Genomic DNA, 19,849 nt, shown 5'->3' on the forward strand with positions numbered 1-19,849 from the left:
AAATGTTCTATACATTGAGGTGAGAGGTCGTACCTCAGTGTGCACATTATGCACTTATACCTTAAAATATTTTATATTTGCAATTGAAAATTACTTTGCCCATGAATGTACTTTGCATCATTTATGTCTTTCAGACTCCATGTTGCTGAACACCTACTTACACTTCGGTATTAAAAAATACATTTCCATCTCCTCTTATTCTTGAACATTTGTTTTACTTACTTTAATGACAACTGGTAAAATTAATAACTCATCTGTAACATGACAAGATTGTAAGGTACTGTAATACCAGAGGATCTGATAGTCAGACATGCAATAAGGGGTGCCATGGAGGTAGCCTGGAGCATCTGTATGGCTCATGTTCCTGCTAGTAGGTAGCTCCGACCAAGATTTTTAATATGCCTTATGATGCTGAAATGATTTGCTGGTATTATCTTTCAAATGACTTCAGATAAAATTTTTCATAGGCTTTTACACAGGCATAAGTTGGCTGCCTGAAATGTTCATCGTAATCATAAAACACTTATTCAATTTAATTATTAAGTATATAAGTTGGAATCTGAAAGATTTCAGAGACAGGCAGATGTTAAAAGCCTCAAAGAAAAGTATGTGAATTTTGACCTGGAGAAGTCAAGACAGCCATTTTAAGATGACAAGGAAAAGTCCTTTTCACTGATTGCAAACTTTGAAAAGAATAGTTTTTTGAGGTTTCTACTGCCCACGTCACATTAGGACTGTCCTTTAGCTTAAGAACTCCAATTTCTTAGAGATGGGCCCATGGGTGAAAGGACTAAAATTCAGTAGTTTTGAATCTGCATGCCAGATACATTTATTTCTACCAAAAACTTCCCAGAATGTTTTTTGCAACTCAGTTTCAAGATATACACTTTTTAGCAAACATTTTTTGTCTCTTACTATATATTAGACAGCATGCTTTATGGTCTAAGCAGGACACAGAACTGATCCAGCTTCTGTAAGACCTGCAAATCTGACAAAGCAAAACAGGTTACTTATGTGAAACAGGGTGCTGTCGTCAATCACCAAGTGTAAAAGGAAATGGTGAGTTCTAAACATACAAAAAGAAGGGCTCTTCAAGAAGACGAGCATGGCTTTCAGAGATTCTATTGAAGAAACACTGGAGCCTTGATTGACAGAGTTAGGTGGATCACAGGAGGCAAAACAGACAGTCCAGGTGGGGGAGACTTGGGTAAAGGTTGCATATTAATGGTAGAATGATGAAAGGGATGTGACATGAGTCTATCTATGTTCTGGAGTTATGGGATTCAGGATGAAGAAAGGAAAACAAAAATCAATCACTAATTTAGTACTTTTTAAAATTGTGTGCCAAGCACAAATCCAAAGAATTAAAAGAAAAAAAAAGCAACAATGGCTAAAACTTATACTCTTGGAGCTTGCTCCCTACTTGGGAAGAAATAAGAGTGTGAAATATCCAGCAAGGTACCTGTAAAATTGCAACTGTGCTAAATGCATCAAAGGATAGGTCCATTGTTTTTTTAGGAGGTAACAACTTTAATTTATTCAGAAAAGGCTCCCCTAAGAAAGTGATATTTATACCGGGAGCTGAAACAATGATTAAGAATGAGGAAAGGGTGGGACAGGAAGAACATTAAAGGCAGAGGAAAAGCCATGTACCAGACTATGAAGAAAGCAACCAAGTAGATCAAGTTTAGAAACGGCCTCTTGGCTGGTGTGGAGCTAGCAAGGGGCAGAGAGATACGAGGTAAGGGGAGAGAGATAGGAGGTGGGGCTGTCCCAGACAGGACCGTGAATACCATGGCATGGTATACTGAGTCCCTTGAAGTGTTTTCTGTAATGTGTGCGGTACCTGTGGTATACGTGTGTGTGACATCTGACCTGTTTGGAAAGGTTTGTCCTAGATGCAGTGTATGTAATGGTCTGAGGGGGCTGGGGCCACCAGGGTGAATGCAGACAGACTGAGGAGGAGGCTCCTTCCTGCAAACAGAGGCCTAGAAAGCTGGATCCCAGAGTTTAGATAATGAGGAAACTGGAATCTACTAACAATTTTTTAGTATGTTAATAAAAAAAAACCACATGTTTAAAAACTGTTAGTCTGGCAAAATAGTTTAGACAACATGAAGATTAGTCAAGAAGGTGTGGCACTAATGCAAGAAAGAAGGGCCAAGAGCTGAGACCAGGTGACACCCAAAGGAAGGAACGGATATGGAAGATGGAATAATCTTACTTAATGACAACAGTGGGGCCTGGTGCCATTTGTTGAGTACTTACAACATTCTAGACACTTTAGATATTAGATTTGGTGCTCACAACTATCCTAAGTGTGTGTGTGTGTGTGTGTGTGTGTGTGTGCTCACCTATCTAATTAAAAACTATAGATACATTTATTTCTACCAAGAACTTCCCAGAATATTTCTTACAGTTCAGTTTCAAGATACACATTTTTTAGCAAACGTTTTTTGTCCCTTACAGCTCCATTTTACAGACGAGGGAACTGAGAAGGAGAGTAATTTGCGCAGGAAGCACAGCTATTTAGTGGCAGAACCAGGGCAGCTAGAACCTAGTGCTCTCCAACATCAAAGGTGGAAACCTCCTCCTCTGTAAAGACTCCTGGGTTTTAATGACTGAGGAGTACGGGAAACAAAGTGGAACAGCAGAAAGCAATTGTGAGGTGTCCGACTGAGCAAAAGGAAAATGTGCTTCCAGGGAAACCAACGCAGACCCAGGAAGGGAGGAGAAGGCGGTGAGTCTGGACACGTCTGTGGCAGGGGAACTGGCCATCCAGTGTGAGGACATACAGAGGATACAACAGAACCTCCTTAACGCAGCAGCCCCAATGACTGGATGAGGCCAGTACTGTGTCAGCCCTCTCTTCCTCACGAGCGTTCAGCTTACAGGTGAACCTCTGTTTTGACCATACAGGCTATCTGAGAGAATGTGTAAGAGCCTCTTTCAGAACTGACATAATGGGTTCTTCTGCCGTAAATAAACATCTACAGGTCTGTAGGGCAAATGACTGTACACACTTCTGAACTGAACAAATCAAGTATATATATATTAAGGATTACAGGCTATAGCACTATTATTGCTAGTGCTATAGTCCCCTCCCCAAGAAAAAATCCCAATGGATTTTGAGCAAGTACTAAGCAAATTTAGCACTTAGGTGGTTGCTTGAGAATATAAGTTTTCATGTAAAACCTAAACAGAAGAAAACAATGAGAAACTACGGGTGTAATTCTTATTACATTCCCTAAACTACATCTTCTTTTTCATATCATAAAATAGAGTTATCTTCACAGTAGAACAATCACACAAAGTATTTGGAATCTAAACAACTGAGACAGAACTCTGAGGAAATTGAGCCAAAAATAAAATAAAATTTGGTGCCAGAAGTGCAGACATTTTTAATACATTCCACCACACTGCACTTATTGGTCCTCTGATCTTATTTCCTTTAGATTTTCCTTGTCCTCTGACTGAACTACACCATCATAAAACATACCACCTAATTTTTCATCTTTTCTAACCTACAACTCCTTTCTGGTGGTTTTTTTACTAGCTGTTTCTGAGCCTCTTTATTAAGAGAAATGTTCAGAATTCACACTTGCTGTTTTCTTACCCCCCCCCCCCCACACACACACATAGTCCATCTTCAGCTCCACCATACTCTCTAAGCCCCAGGGACACACACCTCACCCTCATCCTCACTTCTGCCAAAAGTAACAGAAGCAGAAGGCTACAGCAAGGACTGTGTTGCTAACAGAAAATGCCAAAATTAAAAGAAGGCTGGAAAACCACAGTTCTCTGTTAATTACAACCAGGAACTTATCCTTCCAGAACCATGACTCAACACGGAAGGGATATCCAGGAAAAGAGGAAATAGTGGCTTGACCCAGCTGGGCAGGTGGGTCCTGCTATAGCAGCTTCTCAATTTGGTCAAAGTCTGTCGCTGTTGGGCCCTGTTGATTTACATGTCTCCGCGGGGCCCTAAAGAGGGCTAAACAAATATAAGGGATGATTATTAAAGTCCAAGGAGCTGAGCAATCTGCCTGCATGGGAAAGAGCTGGAAACCTGGAATTAGGAATTGAAGAGACTGACGGATGTTACCTAAGATAAACTTGACTTTGCTGATCAGCATTCAAGTGGTACAGGAAAGCCCACAACTATAGGAAGTAATTTTGAATAATCTATCCCATAACACAGGGGAGATAACTTTCTTACTCAAAGTGCGGTCCATAGAATGGCAGCATCAGGCAACATACAGGAGCTGAGTAGAAATTTAGATTTCATCTCGGACAAATACTAGTCAGCACGTCTTTCTAATAAAAAGTCTCAAGTCTGTTGGATACAAGGTAAGTGTGCAGTGGGCAGATGATATATTCTGTATCCCTGCTATGTGAACTGTGCATCTGGTCAGCAGCATCTGGTGGATGGTTGGACAAGACTTATCTCCACCCTTCCCCAGACCTACTCAATCATTGATATGCACAATAAAATGTGAGAAACATTGGTCCTGCCAGGCCACTAATTCTCAGCTTTGGCTGCATATTAGCATCACCTGGGAGCTTTTAAAAAAACACCAGCAGGCTCAGCACCATAGCTCAGTGAGTAGGGCACCAGCCACATACACCAAAGCTGGAGGGTTTGAACTCAGCCCAGGCCTGCTAAACAACAGTGACAACTGCAACCAAAAAATAGCTGGGTGTTGTGGAGGGTGCCTGTAGTCCCAGCTACTCGGGAGGCTGAGGCAAAAGAATCCCTTGAGCCCAAGAGTTTGAGATTGCTGTGAGCTGTGATGCTACAGCACTCTACTGAGAGCAACACAGTGAGACTCTGTCTCAGAAACAACAATAACAACAGCAACAAAAATCTGGTACTGGGATCCAACTCCTAAAGTGCCACCCTCTGGGAACCCAATCCCTGAAGACTGATTGACATGGTATGTGGTCTGAGCATCAAGATGTTCAAAACCCTCAGGTAATTCTAATGTACAATAGTTGCAAATTCCTGGGCATAGCCACATGCTTAAATAGCCAGCTTCTTCCCATTCCCATCTGGGTCCAGATTCTTTTGTTTTAATCCTTGGTCTGAATGACATTTATAACTTATAAGGCACTGACTCCCAGCTCTGTATAATCTATAATCACTCGGGCCCAGGGCTCCAGCTAGCCTATACTGTGCAACTTAGAAAGCCACTCCTTCCCCTCAGAGGCCACAGTCCAGTCGGTCTCCCCATCCAGGTGTTCTTGGACAGAAATTCATCTGTCCGATTCTGAGTGGTAGCTTCACCAGGAGGGTTGTATTCAAGGTGTTAATGCCCAGTCATTGGTCTGGGAAGAGGCTGGCATCAATACTAACCAAACAAAAACCCACAACTCTTTTTATTATACAAAATTTCAAACATTTGCAAAAGTAGAGAGAAAAATCCAATGAACCTCATGTACTTATGGCCAATTTCCTCCACTTCTCTTCCTACCTCATCTGACTCCCTGAAATTGAAAAGCAAATCCTGTGTACCATATTATGCCATCTGTGATGTTTCAACATAGCTCTTTATAAAAGATGGAGTTCTTTTCTAAAAAACAGAACCACAATATAATTGTTCCACCTAAAAGAAGTTATTGATTCCTTAATGGAGTAATACATCACTTACCAACAGATATATGTTCTAAGAAATGTATCATTAGGTGATTTTGTTACAGTGCAAAGACCACAGCGTATCCTTACACAAACATAGATAGCATAGCCTACTACACACCTAGGGCATACAGCCAAATGCTCGTAAGCTACAAACCTGTACAACATGTTACTGTGCTAAACACTGTAGGCAACCATAACCCAGTGGTATTTGTGTATCTACACATATTTGAACGTAGAAAAGGTATTATCAATATAATCTTATGGGACCACTGTCGTATACACGGTCAGTAGTTGACTGAAACATCATGATGTGATGCATGACTTTAAAACAAATATATATTCAATGGCTAAATTTTCTTGATTTGTTTATGTATATTTTCTAGAGTTTTTTCATCCATGTCAGGAAAGAATAAGTCCACACATTGCAAGTGGTTACTATTTTCCCTAAGACATTCTAATGTTTATTTGAGCCTATCTTTAATAATAATCTCTATTATTGCTATATGCAATCCCTCTCCTCCCCTCTCTTTTTTTCTCCCTTTCTCCTCTCCCCTAGCCATAAATTTATTAAGGAAAACAGATCACTTTCTGATAGAATCTTCCTGTCTGAAGTTTGCTGATTATGCCTATGGTGTCATTTAACATGCTCTCTTGTCCCCTTATTTCCTGCAGATGACAGATCCAGAGCAGGGGTTGGCAAACTTTTTCTGTAAAGTAAATATTTTTGGCTTTGTGGGCCGTATGATCTCTGTCACAGCAACTCAACTTTGCCTATAACCCCACAGCACCCATAGACAACATTTAAGTGAATGTATGTGGTTGTGTTTCAAAGAAACTTTATCTACAAAAACAGGTAGCAGGACAGACTGGCCCCAGGACTATAGTTTGCTGCCTTCTAATCTAGAGTCTTGACTGGATGTGGCTTCATGCTTTGAGCAAGAGTACTTCAGAGACAGTGCTGCCCAGGTATATCAGGGGCCACACAATGTCTGTTTTTCCTTCCTTTTATGATGCTATCAGCCACTGGTGATTATGTCTAGATCTATTATTTCATTAGCAACTGCAAAATGGCTATATTCTTTATTGACATTTATTAACTGAATGAAATACTTCTAATGAAAACCGCCCCTCATCAATGATTTAGTTACCATGAATTAGAATTCCCAAGAGAAAGACAAAATAAATGTTTGATTCTTTCTTTTGTAAACAATTTACAAAATAATAAGTTGGTTGCTTAGCATTCTCCAATGGTAACTGGTGAGGGATTTTCTTTTCCTTTTTCTTTACTATCATTATGGACTCTGGGATTTAAACATTATGCTTTCAATGCACTATGGTGATTATTCTTATGGATGCTCCAATTACTCCAATAGATAGCCAGTGGGAGCCTCTTCAAGTTGGCTCCTGAGAACTTTTAATATGCCCTCAGTAGTCCTGATAGCATCCTTGCTATGCCATCTGTTTTGTCAAGATATTCGAATCTAATCTTGTACAGTTACTGCTTTAGGGCTGCAATCAACTGTTTCTCCAAGGAGTCGTAGGTAGGGAAGCTCATTGCTGCTGATTAGTTTCTAGACTATTTTAGTGAAATATTAGAAAATGTGTATTTTTTAATAGATGAGATTTCTCATTAATTCATACTTGTTTATACTGATACTTCCGATTCTAATTTCAGTTGCTCTCTTCTATCTTACTTCTATTTCTCCCTTCTCCCATGCTGAAAATACTAATTTTCTGCAATCACTCACTTGCTTTATTCCCCTCACAATTCTAGGCAAGATTGAGTAGACTGGACTGAAGAACACCTTAGGTGAGCTATAAATAAAGAGCTTAATTTCATAGCAAAGGGCTTTCTCATTTTTTCAATCATGTGTATGCCCTGCTGGGTCTTAGGCCATTCATAAATAGGCATAATCAGCCCATAATGGCTCCTTCAAACTGGGGGCATGGGGTCCATGGATTTCAGGAGAAGTTTCAGAAAGAAATGTGAAAAGTGCTTTTCATGTGCTGCCACCACTTACTGCTTGGCCCTGGTATAGAGTGACTCTGTCAGTCAAAGGCTAATTGGCTACTCCTCTGTGACTGTACAGGGGATGAAAAACTCATTTCAGAACAAAACTATTGCCAGCAAAAGACTACACTAGAAAGAGGGAAAAAACCGAGATCACAAACTCTTCTCATTTAGATTTAAATGGGGGCAGGATAGCTTCTTTCTATGCTGATACAGAAATACATATAATGAATATGTTGTATCAATGCATACAAATAAAGAATAGAAAATATATTTTTGTATATACAGAATATATATTAATGTAGAATATAGTCTATATCCTATCCAATAATTATATATTAACAAATCTACCATATGCCAGGCCCTGGGCAAGACCTTGGGAAGTTAAAAATGAATAAGACGCACTCACTGCCTTTGGGGGAAACAGAAATGCAAGGTAGATAAAAAGCTATTTAAAACACAACGATATGAGCAAAAAAGTGACTGAAGCACAGAGAAGGGTATGATTAATTCTGGACAGGGAAAATTAAGGGAGGTGTTTTTTGGAGGAGCTGGCTTCGCAGTTCAGTGGTAAAGGAGAGGAAACATTAATATCCCAAGCTGAATATTTCTTTAGCACACAGGAGGGAAGACCTGCCTTACTGACCAGGAAGGTGTGAACCAACTTCAGAGGGAGATAGGTCAAGCTGGGGGCAGTGCAGTGTATGGAAGAATGGGACTGTGCCTCTGTTGATCACAAGCTGAGCCCTGGAGCCAAGTGTCCCCCTTTCCAAACTTTAGGCCCTAAAACAACATACACAGCTTTTCCTTACTGAAGCGTCCTAAACAGATGTCCGCAGACCACCGTAAGCTTATAACATCAGGGAAGAGGACCATGGCATTTTTCATAGAAGAGTTTAATTTGCATCTTAACCAAGTTGGAAAAAAGGATGAGTTTACCCCTTGCTTGAATTCCCTCACCTGTCTTTCCCAAACCCCTCTGCCACCCCATCAATGTCTGTTTTTATTTTCCCAGACCACAAGGAGCAAATGGTATGGGCTCTGATGAGATGCTGCCACAGCACAGATGAAGGCAGACAAGGGACAGAGTGGGAGAATCTAGCAAAATAATTCTATCAAAGGAGGAGAAAAATTCTAACAGTGAGGAAGAGATACAGAACTGAGAACCTAAATAATAAAAGAGAAAATGATTCACTTTAAGGACATGCACTGCTGGAAAATCACCGAACAGGGGCAAGTTGAAGCCCCTTTGTGTATCAGACAGTTGGCGGCAGGTGCTTTCATCTCATAAAACTAGGGTATCTGTTCAAAGAAATTTGTGTACAAACTAGATTATTCTAAATGTCACCTTAGTACAAGTATAGAACCTAAGCAACATGCAATCTTTTCATGGGAGATTTGAATTTCTGCTTTTAAAAATATTTATTAGTATTCATGATATAGTATGTAACTGCCTGGTAAATAGCTGAGGTCATCTCCCCTTCTGTTTTTATCCCCTCTAGACTTTGTTTCTGGGCCTTATTTGCCAACACATGCCATGAAATAAACGTTGCTCTCTAATCTCCGGTAAAGTAGGGTTTAGGTTTTGATTATCTGCAGCTGTGTCTTTTATTCCCTCATCTCCTTTTTGTGTATATACGCCGCCCCCACTGATGGAAGACAATGAAGCCAAAACGTATTGTTTGCATTTCTTATAAAAGAGGCTACCATATCCCCTAAAGAATGAGTAAGTTTATGCTTAAGATTCTATTCATTGAATACAAAAAGGAAAAGTTCATCGGCAGTTTGGCTATATGTGGTTTAAGTATATGATGAAACTTTAAAAAATATGAAATACAAGTGGTACCAAGCAAGCATCTTTACCCCACTGGGCCCAATTGCTTGTACCTTGAGCCTTTCAGGGACAGGAGAATGGGGAGCCTTGGGCCACTTCCAGGGGCTGTACTAAAAAGGCTATCAGCCAGGACAAAGGGATTTCCCATCGCCAAATTTTGTTAACCTCTTGGGGGAGAACCTATACTCTTGGGGCCACATGTAGCCTTCAGGACTCTTGAGTATGGTGTTTTGATTGAATCTGAATTTTACAGAACAAATCCTTTTAATAAAGGGCTTTGTTCTGTGAGGTTTGCATTTGGTTGAGGGGCTGTGCTTGGGAATCTGGAGGGCCACAGGTGGTCTTGAGGCCTCAGGTTCTCCACCCCATGGACAGAACCTTAGGAATAGTTCCAGCAACCCTCATACTTGATAAAAATCATGACTTCATGGTTAAATGAATTCTTCAAATTGGCAAAGCTAATTTAGGGGCTTGTGAAAAGTCATTGTAATAAAATATTGAAATAGAACCAAAAGCTAAAATATACCCTTTGCAAATTAAGGATATGTAATAACATTTGTTCTTAGGAAAAAATATAATAAAACCAAAAGAATTTTCTGTTAGGCATCTGAGAATAAAAGCCACAGAAATAAAGATAAGAAAATTGCCTCAATGTCAACAAAGACATTGCCTCAATTTAGTATCTTAAGCAGTGATAATAACCTTTTATGGGGGAAAGAGCTTCAAGTACAAGGTAAAGGAGGTACAAACAGTAACTCTTGTGTTTTTAGGAAAAAACTAATTCCTATATATAGACTATCATACCTTTTTAATTTCAGATTTCAAATTACAAGGGTTACTCTGATGGCTGAAGAGGGATTTCTTGAATCTCTCTATTATCCTTCTTTTCAAATTGTGGTGCAGAGCTGGAGGAAGCTGCATAAAATGAGAAAACAATCATTATAAACAAATTGTGAACACTGCACATCTGACTACGCAGAGCAGTTACTGAGTGTCAATGTAATAATATTCCCTCAACAAGACTAAGAACTTAAATTTTACTGAAAATAGCAGGACTACATGCTGTAGTTTTTTATACCCTGTGACACAGAAGGAACAAAACATATTATTCTGCTCTCTTTCAAAGGGCTGTTCTATCTATCTTTTTGTTCTTTTACTTATTGATAATATTTTTCACACAACTAAATGATTTATTAATTGCATCCATTTATTGAATTTTGTAAGGAGCATCTCTGACAGAAAAGGGTGTACTTTATTAGATGCTTTAGGTATTTAAGGCCTGCCTAGAATCGTGCTAAACACCCCAGCCATGGCCCTGGTCCTAAAGGGTCTGGATATTTCAGACCAGGATACACATATCTACATTAGCATGTAGTCAGATGCCTGCTTGTGAATGCTCCTAAACTTTCAGCTGGAGAGAGAGATCAGATTTTAGAGACCAATTTTATCCATCAGAAAAGGAAAATGGATTAGTATATATTAGGATGAGGTAGATTTAATAAGCGTGTAAATCTTAGAAAACATGGTAATTATATAAAAACGATCATTTGTAATGCTTTGCAAGTTGGATCTATACAAGAAAATCAAAGGTCCTGAACAACACAGAGAGAGATGAAGTAAAGTTTGGAAGAAACAAGATCAGAATTACAAGGATCTCAGGGTTAAAACAATGTCTGGTTTTGTTTAAATTATGGCAAGAAATTGAAAGGAGGGAAAGAGGAACCAGAAGGAAAAAAGATGGCCAAGTGGGAAGGGAAATGCGGTAGGAGGAGCTCTCAAAATAAACAAGAATATGATCAGAGCTCAGATGAAAAGAAAGAGGGATGTGTCAGACAATGATTACCCCACTCCTGCTCCATTTTCCAGGCTCCCTTCTAGTTCGAGTCAGTGCCGTGGGACTACTTTTAGCCAATAAAAATGACTTGGACCACTAGGAGGATGAACTGACTCAAAATCAGTGTGTTTTCTCCATTTCTGTCCTCCCCTACCATAACGAGCTTGGGGTCCACCCATACTGATGGCATGGCCCCAAATAGAGCAGGGGTGTTAGTTAGGTCAGGAAACATCCCAGATGTTCTTCGGCTAGCAGGACCACCTGACCAACCCAACTTTAACTGACTGAAAATAAACCTCTCCTGTCTCAAGCAAGGGGTTCAGTGCGTATCTGTGAGTGCAGTGTAACTTACCTTATCCTGATGATACAAGGCGTATCTCTTCATTTATGTTTCACCAAAGAGGGGGATATGGGAAAGGTATAGCCAGAACAGAGTCTGTAGGGGCTACAACAGCTGATTGTATAGCAAAACAAACAAACAAACAAAAAATCTGCTTCCATAGCCACCTTTATGGAAGTACTATAATCATATAAAACAGAAAAACAGTAAAATTGAAAAATGTTTTTTTAATCTTAGTGCAGAAGGCTTAAAGGGGGATCAATAAGACTGTTCTGGAGATACTAAAGCCCGGTAGTATACTGTGAAAGGTTCTGTAGGACTGAGGTTGCGGTACCGAGTCTATTGATCTCTTCTGATGTCAATATTATAGCTTTCTTTTTACCTTGCTCCAGATGTGATTCCTTCTTCTACCTCCAGCAAATAGTTATAATTCTTGTTGTCTTTTCACATGGAATTAAAGGGAGAAATCAAGAAATGTGGAGGAAGGAATGAAGGAGTGGGGGAGCAGAAGGGGCCAGGAATAGATTTCTCAGTATTCAGGGGCAAATACACAGTTGGAAGACAGATGAGAAGTGAAATGAGTATAAATGATGTAGGTGTGTGAGTGAAAGAACAGCAAAAGGGAAATTAATTTAACCTGGAGTAGAAATGGGAGCTGCATGTGCATACTTCCCTGGCCAGGGGATTGATTGGAGGGTGAGAAGGGGACCAGGGACCAAAAAAATGCCTGAAGAGACACAGGATTTGATAATTTCCTATTGTTATGTGCCAGACATCAACACTTGCCCAAATCAAACACCAGAGGACAGTGTTGGCCCAGGACTGCCTAGTTGATGTCCAGCTGATTGCAATGTGTCTGTCAAAGGAAAAAGCAGTAAGCCTCTGCTACAACAAACTTGAAAGTGTAAAACACCAGTGGGCCCTTAGGTTCCTTCCAAGGGGATTTAGCCCAGCACTGGCAACTACCAGTCTAAAATTATTAATTAAGACACTCTGCAAATGCTTGCTATTCACCTGCATTGATAAATGTATAGTTAACTTAGAATTGCTTTTATTGCTCCTGATGGCCTGAGTTAATCCTTATAAAAATTCAGTAGAGTAGGCTTGGTACCAGTAGCACAGTGGTTACCATGCCAGCCACCTGCACTGAGCCTGGTGGGTTCGAGCCCAGTCCCAGTCAGCTAAATGACAATGACAACTGTAACAAAAAAAAGCTGGGCTTCGTGGCAGGCACCTATAGTCCCAGCTACCCGGGAAGCTGAGGCAAGAGAATCACATCAGCCCAAGAGTTTGAGGTTTCTGTGATCTGTGATGCCACAGCCCTCTACCAAGGGCAACAAAGTGAAACTCTGTCTCAAAGAAAAAAAGAGAGAGAAGAAAACAAATTCGCTAGAGTAAGTTAACATGCAGTGGACTTAAGATGCATAGCTGGCTCTCCAACATGTTCTATGACACAAACATCGCCCTGATACCAAAACTAGGAAAGGACTCAACAAAGAAAGAAAACTACAGACCCATCTCACTAATGAATATTAATGCAAAAATACTCAGTAGAATCCTAGCAAATAGAATACTGCTAAACTTTAAAAAAAATTTACATCATGATCAAGTGGGCTTTATCCCAGGGATGCAAGACTGGCTTAACATATGCAAATCCATAAATGTAATTCACCACATAAATAGAAGCAAAAACGAAAACCATATGATCTTCTCAATAGATGAAGAAAAAACATTCTACAAAATTCAGCATTCTTCTCTGATAAAAACACATAAGAAATTAGGCATAGATGGGACATTTCTTAAACTGATAGAAGCTATCTATGACAAACCCACAGCCAATATCATACTGGATGGAGTAAAACTGAAAGCTTTTTCACTTAGAACTGGAATCAGGTATGGGATGCCCACCATCACCACTACTAGGAAACATAGGCTGGAAGTCCTAGCCAATGCAATCAGGCAGGAGAAGGATATGAAGGGTAACCAAATGGAGTTAGAGGAGGTAAAAGTCTCTCTCCTTGCTGATGACATGATCTTACATGCTTAGAAAACCCCAGAAACTCCTGGGGTCTCCTGGAAGTGATTAAGAGATACAGTAATGTCTTGGGCTATAAAGTCAATGTTCGCAAATCAGAAGCCTTCATATATGACAATAACGATCAAGATAAGAATCAAATCAAGGACACAATACCCTTTGTGGTAGCTTCAAAAAAAATTGAAATACCTGGGAATATATCCAATAAAGGATGTGAAAGATCTATACAGAGAGAATTACAAAATCCTGAGAAAAGAAATTGTAGAGGACATCAACAAATGGAAGAACGCATCATGCTCTTGGCTGGGAAGGGTCAACATTGTCACAATGTCTATACTACCTAAAGCAATCTATAGATTCAGTGCAATCCCAAGTAAACATCATACTTTCAAGAACTTGAACCAATAGTTCTTTGTTTGTATAGAATCAGAAAACACACACACACACACAAAGCCAATGCAATTCTTAGAACTAAAAGCAAAAGTGGAGGCATCACTTTACCAGACTTTGGGTAATATTACAAGTCCACAGCGATCAAAAGAGTATGGTACTGGCACAAAAATAGAGATATAAATCTATGGAATAGAATAGAGAACCTAGAGATGATAACAGCCTCATATCTCCCTCTGATCTTTGATAAACCAAACAAAAGCATGCACTGGGGGAAAGAATCCCTATTTAGTAAATGGTGCTGAGAGAACTGGATAAAACATGTGAAAGACTGAAACTGGACCCACATCTCTTGCTACTTACAAAATATTGAGTCACGGTGGTTAAAAGATTTAAATCTAAGACACAAAATGGTAAAAACTAGAAGAAAGCATGGGGGAAAACTCTTGATGATATCAACCTGAGGAAAGATTTTATGAAGAAGACTCTATTGGCAATCACAGCAAACACAAAAATAAATAAACAGGACTTAATCAAGCTTAAAAGCTGCACAGCTAAGGATACAACAGTTAAAGCAAACACACAACCTTCAGAGAACATCTGCAGAAAACTCAAATTAACCAACAAGAAAAGAGCAAACAATCCCATCTATCACTGGGCAGGAGACATGAACAGATCCTTCTCTGAAGAAAATAGACAAATGGCCTACAAATACATGAAAAAAATGCTCTTTGTCCCTAAACATCAAAGAAATGCAAATCAAAAACATCTTGAAATATCATCTAACCCCAGAAAGATTAGCCCACATCACAAAGTCCCAAAGCTGCAGACGCTGACGTTGCCGTGGAGAAAAGGGAAAACATTTACACTGTTGGTGGGATTGCAAACTAGTGCACCCTCTTTGGAAAGAAGTATGAAAAGTCCTCAAAGAACTAAAAGTAAACATTCCCTTTGGCCTTGCAATCCTATTACTAAGTATCTACCTGGAGGAAAAAAAATCATTTTACCACAAGGACATTTGCATTAAAATGTTTATAGCAGCTCAATTCACAATCGCCAAGGTGTAGAATCAACTCAAGTGCCCATCTACCCGTGAATGGATAAATAAACTGTAGTATATGTAAACCATGGAACACTATCGAGCCATACAACAGATGGATAATTCACATCTTTTGTACTTACCTGTACAGATTTGGACAATATCCTCCTAAGTAAAGTATCACATGAATGGAAGAGCAAGTATTTAATGTATTCAATACTAATATGAAACCAATCAATGAACAACTACACTCCCACACAAAAGAAAAACACAACTATATCCAAAGGCGGGGCAGGGAGACGGAGTGAGGGGGTGGGGGAGGAGGGAGGAGGACTGATGTACTTACTACCACCTCTTGGGTGAAGGACTCAACTACAACTTGAACTCTACCTGGCAAATGCAAACAGTGTAACCTAACTGTCCCCTTATATCAATCTGAAATTTTAAAAAAAGATGCATACTTGGGGCAGTATTAGAAAGTTACTAATCTTACTATAGTCCTATAAGCTCTGCCATCTTACTAATGAAGGAACTGACTCTTAAAAAGATAATGACTTCCTCAAAGTCTAAAATCTAAAGATTTATTCTTATTTGTTTGTTTTTACTATACCACAGAAAGTAACAAAAGAAAAAATAAAATTTGAGGTGTTTTATACCAGCTTTCTCAAACTTGCAGAACTCATGGATTCTTTTTGAAGAAATGCCTGCATTGTCTAGTAACTCAAAGAACACATCAAAAACCTATCAGGGCTCTGTTTGATAAATAGTGACTTAAATTCTTAACTTATTCTATGTTTTAAAATGTTATTTTGACATATTACTGCTTAGGAAGAGATTTCTCTAAATGCTAAAACAAAATGTTCAAAGACTATCATCAAAATAAATACACAAAGATTATTTCTTAGAATTTTCAAACCCTGAAGACATAAGTCACTTTGAGAAACACAGCTTTACCCTTAAGATTTTGTTTACTCTCATTCACCCTTGGTACTAGTAACTAGGAAATCCAGATGAGTACATATGAACAGTTCTATTTTTATCCAGTCCTACTGCTAAAAAGAGCACAGTATGTTTCCTTGATGACAGCCAGGAGTAGTATAATTTTCATCTGAGGACAGTACGTTGCTATTCTTAATCACATTTTTGTCTTGTTGGCAATAATTGTGTTCGTGAAGAAGGGCAATCCAAAGGAGCTTCAAACAGCCTGTCTGCCTTCTAGAAGACAAATGTTCGATTTTTTTGCTGTGTGCTGATTTTCGAAGCATTTATTTAACAAAACAATCAAAACAGGACTATTGAGTTAAACCCAATGCTTTATTTGGCTGGGCAGGCACATGAGGACACATACTGAAAGGTGACACATGTACTTTAGTCACTTTGTATGCCCAAAGATAGATCTGGGTTTCCAGCAAGGGAAATGAACTGTGAATTTCATTCTTAGCTTGCTGGTCTTCAGATTACCATTTTAATTTGGATGAAAACAGAGGCTAAATCACTGAAGGCAGGGTAAGGATTTTAACATCCCGCTCTGTAAAATAGTTGGGTCTAGTTGATTTTCACGATTTATCTCCCTGTAAGTTCACCTGTTGGTTGTTAGGGGGTACCTGGCCCTTCAGGACAGTCACCAACTGTAAGCCTGTCAAAATTTGGCTAGTAAATAAATACCTCAACAAGAAGGGGTTTTTTTGTTTATTTTGTTAATTCAGCCTTATTTTCAATAGTTTTCCTTTGCAGTTAGCTGAGAGAAAAAATTGATCGTGGTCTTCAACCTGTAGCAAATATACTGATACAATGTTTAGATGTGTATTTTTCCTCTCTCTGAAAGACATTGACTTTAAGTTAAACTTTAAGTTAAAGTTCCCCAAAGGGGTATCATCCTTGACTATGTGCAATGCCCTACACTTTATAGGATTCTTAAAATACTTTAATAATCACAATAGTGACATCTGAACTTGGAGCAAGGAATGCCATCTTGCCACAATATATGAAATCATTTGTTACCAGGGCAGTTTAAAGCATAATAATAAGATACTTAGTTTCATTCTTGCTTTAAAATACTTTCAAATCCAATAAAGAAGTGGAATATATACATTAAAAAGGGTTTTTATTACATAAATATCACACGGAAACTATACTTAAATTTCAAAGGATATTTCTCTCAATTTAACAGTTAATAATTAAGGCAACTAAAAAGCTATTTAAAGCTATTTCCATAATGCTAAAGTTAAGAATGCTTTCTTCATATTTCTATACCAGAATTTAAATGGAAACCCATTTTGAAGATAATATTTTAATTTAGTATAGATGTGGCAGATTAACCAAGCTTCTCTCCATCCCATAAACACACTTCCCTATACCCCTTTACCCTTTTTCATTTAATCAGTTAGACAGTACTATGTGATTGCCTAAGAGAAAGGTTGACAGTAGAAAATAGAGAGGAAAGTAATCACTTTTTAAAGCCTCCTATGCCTCAAAAAAGGGCAGCTGTCAGTGTTACTGAAAAGAATACCAGATTTGGACAAAATGTGATAGATAAGAGCCAGGCTACTCAACCCCAGGCTTAAAGATGCCCTTCCAGATCCAGGAAAAGCCATGAGGATTCAGGTGGGTAGGGACCACAGGAGGCACTTGCTTGGCTCTTTCTCCCAGGCTAAGGATGCCAGGACATTTCTCCCTCACCAGCTGGCCAGGTGCTAAGCTGTGTCAGTAGGGGGCAATGCAGGGACACAGAGTTTGTCTCTGCTTCTGGTGATGCTCCTGTCTTCCCTTACTCCAGCAGCTCCCAGGGGACAGCACATGTGGGACCCCTAGAGGTTGGTGCTCACCCCAGTCAGATCCAGTGGCACCCACCCTACCGGCAGCTCCCCAGAGAGTCCCAAGGAGCAACACCTACCAGTGGGTTGCCTCCCTGGTCCTCCCAGGGTACTTCTTAGCAGAACACCCTCACGTGATCATTCCTATCAAGTTCCACAGCATGGTCCTCACTGGGGATAGCTTGCCCTGGTATCTCAGAGGGATACTTCACATCAAATGTCTCTAGCATAGGATCATAGCAAATGTTCCTGACCTTTCTAGTGAGGTCTGGACCTCAGCCCAGGGTGGAAGTGTCCACTTCCATATTTGTCCCCTTCTTGGGTGCTCTGACTCAGCCCCTGAGATTATGACTTCCCTATTTGCTCTTCCTATATTCTTTAAACTTCTCTTCCCCTCTTTAGTAGATAATACTCTGTTATAATGCTTTTATATTAAACCTTTTCTCTTGAAGTTACTGTGTGATGTCTGGCTAGATTTTCACTAATATAGATATAGGTTCTAGAAATGTCTCAGGAGAAGAACTCATACAGACAGGATTTGGGAATTAGATTGATTGTGCCATTGAAACTGATCCTAGTGCTGAGTTGTGTTTGATTATTGCCAATAAGACATGGGATGACAGGGATCCACGGCATGAAGTGGCATCACAATTAATGAGGTTATGACCTTGGTGAAAGGCCAGATGGAGCAGGTGCCTTGAAAACCCAAATGGCTGCTGTTCTTGACTGATGTGGGTGACAGGACTATGGGATAGTGTGGATTCTTCTAAGTGCACTGGAGCACTTGCAGAAAGAAAATGACAAGCATGGGTCCTTTAAATCTCAGTTTAAGTCATGGTCTGATACCTGGAAAGAATCCATGACACTCTTAAAAGAATCTGGTGTTTTGTGCTTACATAGCACTTATATGGCTGATAATCAAGTGCAAAATTCAGTCAGGCAGGTTGCTAAATTACAATGTCAGTTGAATTCATACCTCATCTAATTTCTCTTGTGAAAGTTAGAAAAAAATAGGATCCCAAAACTTGGAGTAAGGATATTTTGTAGGACCCAGATAAAACTAACAATCTTGAAAACCCAAGTTGTCCTGAGCCTTCATTGTTAGTGAAAATAGCTTGTCACATGCTGTGTCTTTGTTTAAAAACTCTACGATAGCCTCATCTGGGACAAATGTCTTAAATAGGGATGTTCACCTCATAAGACCCACAACAAGGAGGATCAAATCCCAAGTAGGGTCATAGTTTAATGAAATCCAGAGTTAGTGTGGGTGAAATGCCAGAGCTCCTCTGGCATGTGGAGGGGGAGAATTCAAAGGCTTAGAAAGACAGTAACATGAGGAGGATGTACCAAGTATGATCTGCATGTCCACTCCCCAAACACATTCAACAAGAACCCCCAGAAGCTGCTCCTATCCCTAAGACATGAGAAACACGTTGCAGAGGGGAGCTCCAGCATCCTTGAAAAGCTTTAGAGTTGTTCTCCTTTGAAGGTCATGGTGACACTGAAGCATATGTGATTCCAATGTATCCAATTGGGAGAGGCCACATGACAGAAACTGACCACCAGTTGGAAGCTGAAGACAAGTTGGAAGCATTTACTATAAAGGACAGTAAGGATGTACCGTTAATTAGAATGCCTTGACCCACAGAGACCTTCGTGGTGGTTAATTGACCAGCATGTTCATGGAAAAGAAATAGCTGGACTGTCTACTAGAGTATCTATTGATCTATTTAACAGAAAAGAAACTCTAGGTCTGCTAGACAGAAACCAGGCCCAATCAAGATACATAAACAATGGCTCGGCGCCTATAGCTCAACCGGCTAAGGTGCCAGCCACGTACACCTAAGGTGGCGGGTTCGAATCCCCAGCCCGGACCCGCCAAACAACAATGATGGCTGCAACCAAAAAAATAGCC

At 39.6% G+C, this 19,849-nt stretch overlaps 1 protein-coding gene across 1 annotated transcript in view; it reads right to left on the reverse strand.

The window, feature by feature from the left end:
• Positions 1-19,849, reverse strand: part of NEK10 (NIMA related kinase 10) — a 219,000-nt gene that overhangs the window by 7,902 nt on the left and 191,249 nt on the right. Inside the window, exon 33 of the mRNA XM_003781754.1 lies at positions 10,288-10,398. Coding sequence (XP_003781802.1) covers positions 10,288-10,398 — 111 coding nt within the window. The remainder of the gene's footprint in view (positions 1-10,287; positions 10,399-19,849) is intronic.

This window comes from Otolemur garnettii, unplaced genomic scaffold (assembly GCF_000181295.1).
Source record: "Otolemur garnettii isolate 467f Iridium unplaced genomic scaffold, OtoGar3 scaffold00002, whole genome shotgun sequence".
In the NCBI taxonomy this organism is placed as follows: domain Eukaryota; kingdom Metazoa; phylum Chordata; class Mammalia; order Primates; family Galagidae; genus Otolemur; species Otolemur garnettii.